Source organism: Danio aesculapii, chromosome 23 (genome assembly GCF_903798145.1).
Source record: "Danio aesculapii chromosome 23, fDanAes4.1, whole genome shotgun sequence".
Taxonomy (NCBI): Eukaryota; Metazoa; Chordata; class Actinopteri; order Cypriniformes; family Danionidae; genus Danio; species Danio aesculapii.
In genome coordinates, this window is record NC_079457.1 from 43,967,785 (window position 1) to 43,983,422 (window position 15,638).

General features: G+C 35.5%; 1 protein-coding gene across 3 annotated transcripts in view; it reads left to right on the forward strand.

The window, feature by feature from the left end:
- The window catches only part of si:dkey-150i13.2 (mitochondrial carnitine/acylcarnitine carrier protein), a 15,394-nt gene extending 1,648 nt beyond the window's left edge, over positions 1–13,746 (forward strand). The window contains exons 3-10 of one of the 3 annotated variants that reach the window (XR_008835901.1): positions 495–622; positions 1,598–1,688; positions 2,982–3,099; positions 5,533–5,605; positions 5,681–5,790; positions 8,597–8,718; positions 9,105–11,580; positions 12,008–13,746. Coding sequence is in view for 2 of the 3 variants with exons in the window: in XM_056449951.1 (XP_056305926.1) it covers positions 495–622; positions 1,598–1,688; positions 2,982–3,099; positions 5,533–5,605; positions 5,681–5,790; positions 8,597–8,718; positions 9,105–9,167 (705 nt within the window). In the remaining variant the exon portion in view is untranslated. Of the gene's footprint in view, positions 1–494; positions 623–1,597; positions 1,689–2,981; positions 3,100–5,532; positions 5,606–5,680; positions 5,791–8,596; positions 8,719–9,104 lie in introns of all 3 variants that reach the window. The other 2 variants (XM_056449951.1, XM_056449949.1) reach the window with 2 other exon arrangements.
- Positions 13,747–15,638: the final 1,892 nt, after the last annotated feature.

Sequence of the window (15,638 nt, forward strand, 5' to 3'; positions counted from 1 at the left end):
CACCCCATTTAAGTTGTTTAAAAACTAATTTATTTTAATAACCTGCAGCCTGCACGCTAACATGAAACTTTTTATTTTATTAAAATGTTTCAAAAGAACTAGTGATTTCATTAATTTTATTATTTCATTATTATTAAGGATAGTTTAGCCAAAAATCTCACTATTTACTCTTCCTCAAGTGGTTCCAAACTTTTATGAGTGTCATTTTTTGTTGAACACACACTAAAAAAACATATTATTACGAAAGATGAAAACCTCAGTACAATTGTCTTCTATAGAAGCAAAAACAAACACTTTGAAAGTCAATAGTAACTGGTTTCCAACATTTTCGAAAATCTCTTCTTTTGCATTTGACAGAAGAAAGAAACTTGTAAACATTTGAAACAAATAAAGGGATAATAATAGCTGAATTTTTATTTTTGGGTGAACCATCACCTTTAACATACATTTTCTCTGTCCTAATCTATGTTTTACTCCTGTTTGTATGTCTACAGGGAATATTTGGCTTGTATAAAGGAATGGGGGCTCCACTAGCTGGTGTAACTCCAATGATGGCTTTGAATTTCTTTGGCTTTGGACTGGGAAAGGAACTTCTGCAACGTGACCCAACTGTACCAATAACGTTAGTACAGGGGAGAGTACGTTTGATGATTGTTGATAATTGGATTATACAGAGGTGTTAATTATCATCATCAACTTTATTTCCTGGTTCCAAGTTTATTAAAAGACAAATACAATTTGTGATAATACAAGACAAGACAATTATATACAATTAAATAAATAACACAATCCACAGCATCAAATATTTACAGCTCAGCACTGTAGTATTTAGAAACTGTAACTCAGTCTACAACATGCTCTAAAAACAGCAACATGCTCTCCTGAACACACACTGAATTTACACATCAGCATATTAGCTTAAGTGTACATCATACAACACTGTGTGTAAATGTCCCTATCATCAGGTCATCAGTTATAGCATGTCTCAAGTATTTAACCTTGTTGCACATATTAAGGGCAGTACCAGAAAGAGAACATTTAGGGAATTTGTTTTAGTAAAAGAAGCTTCCTGTCCTCCATATACCTAACTATCTTAATATTACTTTATTTGCATTATATTTGAAATCAAAATCTAAAATCTACTGAAAATGTTAAGTTTATGAAAATGTATATTATGCGACATAATTTAAAAGTCTGTAGTGTTAATGACAGCCTGATCTGAGAAAACGTAAGTATTTTACGCTTTGTCAGTTTGATGGCTAATTCGTACAAATTCGTATGAGTTCAGTCGTACAAAATTGTACGATTTTAAAAAGGAGGCGTGGCACCTAACCCCACCCCTAAACCCAACCGTCATTTGGGGATGAGCAAATCGTACTAAATTGTACGAATTAGATCGTACGAATTCATATGAATTAGCCACTAAATCAAAAAGTTGCTGTGAGATTGTGTTGGTTAATGAAGCTACAGTGTTTGTCTTCATTTTGCGGCAGACAGCAGATTTGCTCACACTGTTTTCATTAAGAAATGAAATACAGACAACAACAACAGCCTTCTACTTTTACTTACTTTATGGCCTTAACTCAACTTCTGTCAGGTATACACAGATCTACTTGGCTGGGATGCTGGCAGGGGTGTTCACCACTGTGATCGTGGCCCCAGGAGAGAGAATCAAGTGTTTACTTCAGGTAGGGCAATATGCTAATGTGTATGCACATTGAATCCAAAGTATGAATACCATAAATATGGCAAAAAAGACTCATAAATAAGTTCTTTGGACAATTGTTACATCACCTATGTCTTCATCTATGTCCACATTGTAATGGGACACTTGACTTTCATTCACTATTAACAAGGCTAAAACTGCTGGGTTGCAAATTTGGGTCAACCCTAGGGTTAATGTGTAATTTCAAGAATCATTTATATCGTTAATTGTAACACTTCAGTTGTTTGTCCAAATTTGATCCCAGTTTTCGTTGAAACACCCACAATGTCTTGTCGGCAGCACAAGAAGAGAAATTTATTTGTCTAAATTACGCACAAAAGTAAAACAAAAAAACGTTATTATTAAAACCCAGCTTGTTTGAGATATGTGCCCAGGACTACATTTTTGAGAACCGAGAAATATATACCCTGAGCTTAGTGTGCTGTTTTGTTTTCAGTTTTTAAGAATTTTTCACAATCTCCAATATTTACTGCGTCGTTTTCTCATTTCTCGTACATCCACCAGAGGCCAGTGTGTATGTTTTTGCCAATCTAAATGTCCTTCTTATGCGCGTCTGTTAGTGAAGCTGGTCGGTTTGTCGTGCACAATAAATCAGCTTGTTATCAACTGACACACCAAAATGATAAATTCCAGTGTGCTATACATTTTTATTTATTGTTTGTGTTATATCTGTATTGTATAGGTACAGACAGTTGAAGTCAGAATTATTAGCCCCCCTTTGAATTTTTTTTTCTTTTTTAAATATTTTCCAAATGATGTTAAACAGAGGAAATCACAGTGTTTTTTATAATATTTTTCTTCTGGAGAAAGTTTTATTTGTTTTATTTTGGCTAAAATAAAAGCAGTTTAATTTAAAAAAAAAATCATTTTAAGGTCAAAATTATTAGCCCTTATAAGCTATATTTTTTCAGATGGTCTACAGAACAAACCACCATTATACAATGACTTGCCTAATTATCCTAACCTGCCTAGTTAGCCTAATTAACCTAGTTAAGCCTTTAAATGTCACTTTAAGCTGTATAGAAGTGATCTGAAAAATATCTCGTAAAATATTATTTACTGTCATCATGACAAAGATAAAATAAATCAGTTATTAGAAATGAGTTATTAAAACTATTATGTTTAGAAATGTGTTGAAGAAATCTTCTCTCCGTTAAACAGAAATTTGGGAAAAAAAATAAACAGGGGCTAATAATTCAGGGGGGCTAATAATTCTGAATTGAACTGTTAGTATTGTGTTATATATGTATTTTAGATCCCGCCCTTGGCCAGTCGAATGAAGTATACTGGACCATTGGATTGTGCTGTCAGACTTTATAAACAACAGGGCATTTGCAGTGTCTACAAGGGAACTGTTCTTACTTTAATCAGAGGTGTGTGCACTGTACACTTTCAAATATCATTGATTGTTTCCACTCAAACTTTGATAGACAACCCAAATCACTGTGTTAAATTTAAAAATAAAATTTTAGCCTAGCCATTGGGCTAGTTTATAAGTACATCAGCCAAACACTTTCTCTATACTGTCTTAAGCTAAGTGGTTGGTTGATCAGGTCAGTTTTCTGAAAAATTGTTGAGATCAATTTGTTGAACCCCTTACTTTATTATCAACACACAAGACACAATTGTAATAAATTTAATTTTATTAACAAACAGTTAAAAAAAAAAGAGCAACTAACAAAACAACAGTAAATAAATACGAACTAGAAGAAAAGATCCAATTGTGAGTGAACAAAAATAACTAGGAGCTTTAGACAAGGGATTCTCACTCAAGGACCTCAGTTTTCCTCCAGCTAGGCCACAAGTTTAAAATAAACATCCTAAAATAGTTTGATTCCATTATTAATATGTTATATTAAAATGATAGAAGAATGGCCTTTCTTGTGTTCTGTGACTGATATATTTATATATCAGTGTGTCCTATAGGATTGTTTGTGGTGGAATTTACACCTGCTGGTTAAACCGACGCACCTGAGAAAAAAAAATCTTTTTCACTCACACACTAGTATTACATAGGCCACTGTCTAGGAAATTGAAGAATCTGATCATTTAAATAACCAAACGTAAAATCAAAACACGTTTGGGAAGATGTTTAAAATTCCTCAACATCTTCTCCTGCTTCACTGTGCCCCTCTGTTGCAGGTATACTTCCACTACTGCCTAGTCTGCTAGTATTAACTGTCTAATTTTGTTACATTTGAAAGGAATTATGTTAGATATTTATGATGTAATATATATTTTATCACACAGCCTATAGAAACACTGAAATTCTGTAGTATGCCTAACTTTACATCACTTTTTTCTCCCTTAAAGACCACAAAACACAGCTCAACTTAAACATCCAATCATCCTCTTTTTCAAACAGTTTAACAAACTTATCAGAAAATGCAATAAGAAATGTTTTAATGCCTTTAGCCTTAATGAATCACTGAGATACCTAAATTACAAGTAATTATCAATATTTTTTTAATGGCAAAGATTTACATTACAAATACACATAATATACAAAAAAAAATGTGGTTTATTTTTCACTCACAGTAGAAGTATTTAGCACGTTTTGTTGTTTTATTAACATTAAAGGGATAGTTGACCCAAAAATATAAATTGTCATAATTACTCACTCTTAAGTTGTTCATTTTTTCTTCTTCTTCTTTTGTTAAACATCAGCTACTTTGAAGAATCAGTATAGCCCGACATTTGCTGCTCCATTCTGACTTCGAGTATTTTTTTCCTGCTATCAACAGCCAGCAGCTCTTTAATCACCCACATTCTTATTAATATATCTTCTTTTGTGCTCAGCACAAGAAGGAAATGAATACAGATTTGTATTCAGTGTAAGACCAGCACCCATTATCATCATCATTCACTTTAGATGTAACCAAATATGTAGATATTGTTTGGTTCCGACACTTTTAGAGCAAATAGACATGAATTATGACATAGTCCTGTAATTCAGTGCAGATTGACAAGGTTTGTAGTATTAGTGTATAAATAGAGCTCTTCAGCTGTATGCTGTAAGTGTGTTTGCAGCATACATTCCATGTGCATAATGATGCGCTTTGAAGTAAAGAGAAACGGCAATAAACTTCAGCAAGATAAGGTAAACTCCAGCTAGAAAAACTTTAAATAAAGTATAATCATGGGAACTTTGATCTCAAAGAGAGTTTCATTGTGTTACTGTGGTAACGAATGCAATAATGCGCTGTTTGCTGTGCTTAGACGATCAGGCAGCCTCATGTCCAGCTCTGTCATACTCCTTAAGTCAGCCAATCGCCGTAGTATATAGAAGGAAAAAAGTAGGCCGAACATACAGCACTACTACGCTTACAACGTTTAATGCATTTCACGTTTCATCGTGTGATTATAACCCAGTATAACGACATATGCAGTTTAAAACCCCGATCAGAAGAATGACACCATGTTTGCAGTGTTTCTTTTAGACAGGTATGTTTTAAAACTATTTTAGTCACGGAAAGCTTACGTAGATTGTGTACATTTTTATGAATGGGCAATATGCACAGATTCACAGTTAGTCCTGTTTTGAATCTGCTGCTACGGTGATGATTAGGCATTTGTAGCTCCACTATCTTTGGAAAAGACTCCTTGTAATCCTTGAGATGTAAGCAAATGCAGGTCAATGGAGTGTATACTACAGGTGAAATAGTGTTTTCATAGCTGTTGCTCTGTGTGCGTTAAGGATTGCAGCTATGTGTGTTGACAAGGCTACAGAAATAAAAAGCACTAAAGAAATTAAGATGAATTGAATTGATAAATACTAACATTAATTTTCTGTTTGATTTATTTAGATGTGCCCTCAAATGGTATATACTTTCTAACATATGACTACTTAAAACACTATCTGACCCCTGATGGAGAATGGTAAGTGTCACTAGTTTGTTCTGATTATAAATAATATGAGGATTTAAAGCTAAAATGTATGTATCCTTTTCCAAGTGTTCATCACCTCAGCACATCCAGAGTTCTTCTTGCTGGTGGGATTGCTGGCATGATAAACTGGCTAATTGCTCTACCTGCAGATGTGCTCAAGTCAAACTACCAAACAGGTATGGCGACATAATAGACATTTCTTCAGAATGTGATACAATGTCGACTTATGTTTTTAAATGTTTGCAATTGTCAGTGATTTATGCCAGCAATTCACTAAAAGTTGTTAAGTGCTTTTTTTGCACTTACAAAGTCCGCCATGTAAATAACAAACGCGCCATGACACCAACTGATTCTCAAAGGGAGTGGGAGATGATACTCTGATTGGTTTATTCTCAAAACACACCCATAACTCATTAAGAGAATAAGCACAACCGTGTTAGACCATGTGCAGCGGCACAAAGCATATTTTTCCGTCCTTAGAATAGAAAAAGAGGATTCAGACATGTGCATAATGCCTTTGGGCCATGCGCTTTAGACTTTGTGCCTATCGTTAAAATAGAGCCCAATGTGTTTAAATCAGGGGTTCCCAAACTCGGTCCTGGAGGGCTGCGGTGTCCTGCAAAGTTTAGTTCCAACCCCAATCAGACACACCTGGGCTAGCTAATCAAGGGCTGCGTCCGAAACCGCCTACTACTCAGTAGGTACTGCATCTGAATTTAAACGTACTACTCGGCCGTTAGAAAAGTACCTTCTATACAGTATGAATATGAGCAGTATGAATGGAATTCAGACGTACTAAATCAGCCATTTTGTCATGGTCACGTGACCTACCTGCGTCAGTTGCGTTGCTTCACACCCATTCATGAATTCTCTCTTGGGGCATCATAGGATAGCACAGCATGCATGATGCGCACTTCAGAATCTCGCTGAAAGGAGTAAGTCATCCAGGTACTTCTCGCATACTGATTTTCGAATTCTATTAATTCAGACATAGTACTCAGCTTGCATACTGATTTTAGCGTGCTATATAGTATGGAAGTATGCAGTTCTGGACTCAACCAAGCTCTTATCAGGCTTTCTAGAAACATCCTTGCAGGTGTGTTGAGGCAAGTTGGAGCTAAAATCTGCAGGACACCGGCCCTCCAGGATTGAGTTTGGACACCTCTGGTTTAAATCAATATGTTGATCTAGAATATATTAAAGGTGCGCTATAAAACTATGTTAAAGCTGAAACATGTTTCCTGCACAGTCTTTTGTATTTATGTGTTTGAAATACAAAAGACTAAACATTTTCCAATCTCCTTTTTTTATGTTGTCCTAGAATTCTGTATACACCATTTGTCTTTCGGGTCAAAAATGACCTGTTGCCTTCACTACACCTCTTTAGAGTTTTAGTGGTGAGTGGGAGTTGGAGTGTGCATGTGTGTGTGTGTGTGTGTGTGTGCCAGTAGTTTTTGTGGTGTAAAAATGGTTTTATAGCTGGCGGGACTAAATTGTTGTATCCTAAATGTGTACAGCCTTCATGAACATCTGAAAATAGAAAATATTTTTATCTTTTATGTTGAGTTGATTTTAGAAAAAGTCACCAAAGAAAAAAGTCCTGTAAGTCAACAGGAGGGTTAAATAGACTTTTACCAGGGACCTTCTGTAAGGACTCCTCTGCAAGCTGCATTCCTCCTCCTGACCAGCAGGAGGTGCTTCCATGTCTAATTTCATGCATTCTCCACACTCCTTTTTCTCTACATCCGTCAGAACACTTTTTTCCTCCACTTTACAGTGTGCCACCACTCAAGTCAGAACACCTGTTCTTTGCCCTGTTTGCAAAACGAGGGGTAGGGGTAAGATGAAGGGCAAAGGGGTAGAATTTGGAATGGGCCATAGTTTACCTCAGATCTTGAAAATGAAATATAGTTATATACAGTATATAGTAATATAATAACTTAGTTTAAAGTGAAAGTTAAAACTTTGACTTACTACAAACCAACAACTATCAGTCACTCAGCATTTTTTAATGTGTATTAATTAGATTCTAAACTTCACAATTTTGTTAGCGTGCAGTGCACTATTCTGTGCTTCTGAATGACTTTGGTATTTTAATGTTTCTGCCATGTTGCATTGTGTGTTGTTAGGACACTGTGTTACAATGTAACTTGCTCGGGTAATGTTTACATATGTAATATGTATATTATTTACTAATTAAAAATCACCTCATGTGGATTTTTATAACTGAATCTGCGTCTCATTTTAGAGGATGGTGGAGTCTTCAAAACTGAAATGAAACAAAATCTGTTTTCCATGAAAGCAACCCAGAGAGCTGAAATATAATTGGGTAAAAGGTTAAAGAGAGGTAAAAGAGACCAAAACAGACATAAAAAGACAGACATTCCAACACAGAATGCACATTTCAAAGTAGAAATAACTGACTTTAGCATTGTTTTTCAGATAAACTTGTTTTTCAGAAACTTAAAATGTTTCTTAAATATCTGCAAACTTATTATGGTATTTTTCTGCTTTAGAAGAGTCAAAAACTTGCTTACAGCACCTTTAATCTTCTGTGCTTAGAATCATCTGTTGAAGTGTTAGCTCAGCTGGCAAATGCTTCAGCTTTGAGTCCAAGTAACCCAGGTTCGATCCTCACCTAAACTACCATCGTCCACCTACTTACTGGCAGGCCACAGCGCAGACTTTATGTAATATTGACTATTTATTGTAAGCTCAATTGTCAGTGTTTGTAGTTACAGTACTGTTCCCAAATGCTTCCTCCACAAAATGTGCTCTTGTTGTACAGTAACAATAACTAATATTAGTAATAAAACTGTAATATATAGGAATGCAGCTGATTTCATCAGTATTCATAATAAATAGCAGATTTAATCTCCGAAGAAGAGTAAAAAATATATGCAGACCAGTGTGTTGCCAGCATTGCAGAACAAATTTTTTTAATTAAATTAGTAAAAGTAATCCATCTGTTTTGTCCTGCAGCCACAGATGGGCGTTACCAAGGTGTAAGACATGTGTTAAGAACACTGGTAAAGGAGGAAGGAGCTCAGGCACTCTACAAAGGCTTAAGCGCAGTTATGTTACGAGCATTTCCTGCTAATGCGGTGAGTAAACACACCCATGCTATCAACATATTTTGTAAAGTCAATAACAAATAAAGTCAATTAACAAATATTTAGGCCAGTTGTCAAACTGAAATTCCATTTAGAATTTTTGGATTTATGAGCACATACACATCAGTTGGTCACTGTGTCAATGTCCATTTAGGTTTACATTTAGTTTTTAGTAACACTTTATTTTTTTAATAGCAAGATTTTTTTTAATGACCAAAGCACATTATGTGTCAGAAAAAAAAGAACAAGTTTTCACAGGCATTTTCTGTGCATTCTGTACCAGATCAATATGCAGTCCATGAATACTTAAATGAGTGTTGAAATGTTTTGAAGTGTTCTACTCTTGATTGTCTTTTTTGTTTTTATTCTGCTTTTAGGCTTGTTTTCTAGGATTTGAGGTTGCTCTAAAGTACTTAAACTACATTGCTCCAGACTGGTGATGTCACATTTAGAACTGATGTGGGTTCTCATTTTAATTCATTTACGCACTGTTACAGTGTATATATAGCATTTCTTCATTAAGGGGCAGGCAGGTATGGTGGCCCAGTAATGCACAACCCAACATTTCAAAAAGCATTAAGCTCACAACTCAATGACCTTTTAAAAAGCAAACATTAACCTACGCAATGGAAATGCTCCCAACCACTAGGTGGCAGTGGAACACTGATTACTTCTGGTTGAATGGCGAGTTACAGACTGGAACAGCAATTATTTCCAGACACCACAATAAATTTGTTACAATACATTGCTACCAAGAAGCAAGAAGTGGGTTTTACCTCAGGCCGTATTCGTCTGCAACTTCTGTGAAATGAGCGAATACCCATGAGATGCGCAACCACTCGTTTGCTCGTTTGTGAAACATCTGCCACCTAGTGGTCGGGAACATTTCCAGTGTGTTATGAGCTTAGGCTCAATCCCAATTCTAGTTTTGTACCCCTACCCATGATGTCATCATATGTCATCACGATCTCTTGCTTCATATGAGATCAGACAAATGCGACTGCTGTAGTTATTCCAGTTGCTTTCATTTTTGGTATTTATCTTCAAGAAATCAAATGAAGGCTTATATTATGTTATCATAACCATCTAATGTGGTGCAATAAGATCGTAACTGTACTGTGCATTTACATCGTTTATTTACATTTATGGCCATATTCATCTATGTAAACACACAAAAGCAACACTAACGTTACAGCAGACACTGTAAAAAGATCATTCTCAGCCACTAGACTTTTCTCACAGGGTTTTCAAGTGTCATCGAGTGACCGAATGTTGTGGGACAGCTGTATAGGAGTTATTATTATGAATTATTGATCACGAAATTTAGCGCTTTACTTATATTTAAGCAAGATGGTAAAACGCGAAAGCGGTTATGGATATATTAAAACATATGTTTGTTTGTTGTCAAAATTCTTAATAATGACAAAACAATACTAATTTATGGATCTCCTTCCTTCCGGGTTCAGCAATACTGCCATTGTGACTGGTGTATTCTGGGAAATTTTCTTACCCCTTGGTTTCGAGTGTGGTCCTGAAAAATCTTCGTTCAAAGGCCTTCCCTTACCCCTTCCCCTTAGCCCTATGCCTTCAAGCTAAAGAGAATTGGGACACCCCTACCCCTTGATGTGAACGCGCAAAGCAAGGGGTAGGGGTAAGGGGTAGAATTGGGATTGGACCTTAATGTTTGCCCTTAGAAATGTCATTGTGTTGTGCACTACTGGGCCCACGTAGAGAGAGAGAGAGAAAAAGCTAATTGGATTCAGTTTCCCCCACTTCATTAAAAATTTACTCACAATTTACTCATTCTAAAGTGATTACAAGTATGCTTCTTTTGTTCTGTTGAAACCACCATTACTGCCTTTCTGCTGAAAAAAGACATCTGAAAGAATGTTGAAAACCAGTACACACAGTTGAATTTAGAATCATTAGCCCTCCTGAATTATTATATATAATAACAGAACTATTCTGCATGAAGTGCAATTTAAAGGCAAAACTAGTTTATTTAGTTTTATTAGACAAGTTAGGGCAGTTGGGCAAATTATTGTCTAACAATGGTTTATGTAGACAATCGAAAAAATATTGCTTAAGGGGCTAATAATATTGACCTTAAATTGTTTTTTAAAATTAATTTTTGAAAATTAAAACTGCTTTTATTCTAGCCAAAATAAAACAAATAAGACTTTCTCCATAGGAAAAAATACTGTAGGAAATACTGTGAAAACTTCCTTGCTCTGTTAAACATCATTTGGGAAATATTTGAAAAGGAAAAAAAATCTCATGAGGGCGAATAATTTTGACTTCAACTGTAACTATTGAGATACAATGCCAGTCATAGGAGTACTGGTTTCCAAAATTCTTGAAAATATATTCTTTCATCCTTAGCAGACAAAAGAAAATCAAACTGATTCGGAACAAGTGAGAAATAAATAACAATCATTTTTGTAAGCTGCTCTCAAATGTCATATGCACTTAAATGCATGTATGCATCATGGATGGGATCTCATTTTGCCAACTATTTGCATATTAATAGTGAAAATGTATTAATTTAGACAGTTATTTTACAAAGTAGATTGTGTCAAAGCAGCTTACCATAGATGGAGACAAGAAAATTAAAGGCCATAAAAATATTCCAGCAAATGTTGATAGTAAGAATTTTAAAATTCTGAATTTGAGAAGTCTAGTTAATTTAAAAACTAGTTCAGTTCAGTTTAGTATGTCACTATTGAAGGTCGATCAACTGAAGAGCAGCTCCACCAGCCCCAAGCAAGCAAGCCTTGACAGTGGCAAGGAACTAAAGCTATACCAATTGATGGAAGTGAAGAACAAACAGGAGAAGCCATAGGCTCAGTCGAGGTGACCAATTCTCCTCTGGCAAAATGTATAAATATGTATGAATGTATTGAATGTTTGTATGAAAAGGTCAATAATTCAGTTGACTGTTTACTTTTACTCATGTAACAGTGAGTTGAATTGCTTTTACTCATGCAATATGTGCAAAAGTAATACTAGTGTTTGTAGTGTGCATACTTGACATCATTTTCATATGCTTTAAAACATGAAAAACTGAAATCATACACTGGCCCTTATGTAACCTTAATTATTTGATGCACCAGAAAACATTGATTACAGCCCCAGGTATGTGAAGCACTGGATGAAACTGTTTACTGATTGTGTTTTGTCATTTTTTAAATCTAAATCAGTTTAGGACAGATAGAGATGTGCCCTGTGTGTCTGATTTGCAGCTTCACAGACATGTTTTATCCTCGTGTTTTTCTTGCAGAAACAATCCAGGGATTCTGGCTGTGAACCAATTGGATGTTAGAGTGGTGCATTCTCTGTGGCCAGATACCTTCTTTTAGGCTCTAGAGAATGCAGGTAGCCGAAAGAGTTATGGCATTCTGATTGCTTCAGCACCGAATTGTTGCCATATTTAAATTTTTTTGGTAACAGTTTATTTTGATAATCCATTTGAGTATTAGTAGACTGTCTGCTTAATATCTGTCTGATACTGCGTCTTCAACAGACATTTAACTGACTATGAGAAACTTTGCAAGTACATGTCAACGTACACTAACCCCAACCTAACAGTCTACTTATAATCTAATGAGAAAGCATGTACAGGGTGGGCCATTTATCTGGATACACCTTAATAAAATGGGAATGGTTGGTGATATTAACGTCCTGTTTGTGGCACATTAGTATATGTGAGGAGGAAAACTTTTCAAGATGGGTTGTGACCATGGTGGCCATTTTGAAGTCGCCATCTTGGATCCAACTTTAGTTTTTTCAATAGGAAGAGGGTCATGTGACACATCAAACTTATTGGGAATTTCACAAGAAAAACGATGGTGTGCTTGGTTTTAACGTAACTTTATTCTTTCATGAGCCCCCTCACATATACTAATGTGCCACAAACAGGACGTTAATATCACCAACCATTCCCATTTTATTAAGGTGTATCCATATAAATGGCCCACCCTGTAGATGCAATGTAACTTAAATTCAACAAACGGACCATCAAAATAAAGTGTGATCTTTTATTGATCTTGTAAAAAAAATGTTTAATAGATTTTTTTTATACTTGTTCTCTCTGGGTTTGCATGGCATCCCACGTGTGCTCTTGTTCCCCCAACAGTCCAAAGACACGCGGTTTAGGTGAATTGGATAATAACAGTGGGTGGGTGTGTTCCAGCACTGGGTGTTGTGCACTCAATTGTGCTGGGTTGTGGCTGGAAGGTCATCTGCATTTTAAAACATGTGCCAGAGTAATTGGTGGTTCATTCCACTGTGGCGACCCCTGATAAAACAGGCCGGACTAAAAATTAATAACACTAACTCAAGCCAGGAGTTAATAATAATGTAACTATGAATAAACTCAGACTTGCCTCGCCATCAACTTGTCATTGGACTTGCACATTTTAGAATTTTGCTGTGTACGGTTGATTCCGTGTCATGAGTCAAATTTTGATTAATTAAAACAAGAATTTCTACCTTCTCGGTACCACACTGGCAGCTGTGGCAGGTGTTTATTCAGCATTTATGCATAAACAAGGCAGACACACCAGTGCGGCTCAACAACTTTATTGAGACTTGATTGAACTTTATTGAAAACAGACTGGACTAGCAACAGGCAACTTGAAGCAATAGGATGCCAATTGCAATCATGTAGCAACACATGAACTCTACATAACGTCATTAACTGCGTCATACATATAGGTGTTGTAACCTTGGTTAAAACGCAGATAGACTAGGAAAATGTCCATGTGGGTGTGTGTGGACAATTCTAAACAATATCTTAAGCATATAAATGTCAGACATCCACTAGACTGTTTAGAGCAGACTCCAGACCTGTGAAACGAATCCACAATCAAATTGAACACACACACTTAAAAGTAGAATCTGTTTTTTTTTCAAGGCTGAGTGTACTCTCAGCCGTCTTTATCAAAACTGGTTAAAAACCGGTATAATCTACATTCAGGCAGTTATATCTTTATTACACAAAGTCTATCTTGAATAAAAAGTTACCACTTAAAAATTTGTGGATTTTATTTATTATCCATTTATTATTTTAAACCACTTAAAATAATTAATTATAAAAATAACAAAATCACTTTAGACATTTTAGATAGTATTAACTCATAGAAACAACAATAGAAACAATTGTTTCCAGTCCTCAGCCCTTCAGTTCCACTCGAGGTCTCCATGACCTCTGACCTAGTTTGGTGGCTCCTGAAAATAGTTACAAAGAGACAGGCAGATGCAGGCAAATGCTGAACATTTCTATATTAAGCAATGTGTTAACTTAATTCATTATTGAATAATCATCTTTAATAAAAGCAATGAGAAAAAGGATGATGAGGAAAGGATAAACGTTGATCCATGCTGAGACAAATTGGAGGGTAGAAATCCGAATCCTTCAATGTATCAAAATAAAGTACAAAATACAGCAGCCACAACAAGAATCAAAATAAAATACTTTATTTACAACTGACCCCTGTTGTCTTGATTATTTTGTAACTAGCGTGTCTCCCCATAGGAAAAGAAAGCATTCTTCATCAGCATGTGTGCATTCATAAATGGAAAGGAAATATGTAAAGATTAGAGGACAATTATATAACCTATCATATATCTAAATCAATAACTAAAAGTAAAAGGACATGATGGTAGATTTCTCTGACCATGATAAACCCAGTTGTTTGTTTTAGCCATTCATTCATTCAATCATTCATTTTATTTTCGGCTTAGTCCCTTTATTAATCCGGAGTCGACACAGCAAAATGAACCGCCAACTTATCCAGCATATGTTTGACACAGCGGATACCCTTCCAGCTGCAACCGATCTCTGGGAAACATCCATACACTCTCATTCACATACATACACTACAGACAATTTAGCCTAACCAATTCACTCATACCACATGTCTTTGGACTTGTGGGGGAAGCCGGAGCACCCGGAGGAAACCCATGCGAACACGGGGAAAACATGCAAACTCCACACAGAAATGCCAACTGACCCAGCCGAGGCTCGAATCAGCGACCTTCTTGCTGTGAGGCGATCATGCTACTCACGGCGCCACCGTCTTTTTTGAATATTGATCTTTGATCTCGTTTATTATTCGATTATCTGTATTTAAGTTAAGTATAATGTTGGCTGGTTTGATAAATAGTTATAATATGAGGTGTGGGAAACATGGTTGCTTTATTCGGTAGGTCTTAAGTGTTGTTAATATAACACATTGGTATCTTTGTCAGTTTTATCCCTAAATATCAGGGGAATTTGTGAAAAATTTGTTGAAAATAAAAGCAATTTTTGAGTTTTTCAGAAATTTAAATGTGATTTTTATTTTATTTAAGAAACGCATGGATCCTCGTCAGACAACAGTTGAAGTCAGAATTATTAGCCCCCTTTTTAAATATTTCCCAAATTATGTTGAACAGAGCAAAGAAATTTTCACAGTAGGTCTGATAATATTTTTTCTTCTGGAGAAAGTTTTATTTGTTTTATTTCGGCTAGAATAAAAGCAGTTTTTAATTCTTTTAAAAACATTTTAGGGACAAAATTATCAGCCCCTTTAAGCTATATGTTTTTCGATCGTCTACAGAAGAAACCATTGTTATACAATTACTTGCCTATTTACCCGAACCTAGTTAACATGATTAACCTAGTTAAGCCTTTAAATGTCACTTTAAGCTGTATAGAAGTGTCTTGAAAAATATCTAGTAAAACTTTATTTACTGTCATCATGGTAAAGATAAAATAAATAATTTATTATAAATGAGTTATTAAACCTATTATTTTTAGAAATGTATTGATAAAATCTTCTCTCTGTTAAACAGAGAATGGGGGGGAAATTAACAGTGCCCCTCTAAAACCAGCCTGGTTGACCAGCTAAAACCAGCCAACCAGCCTA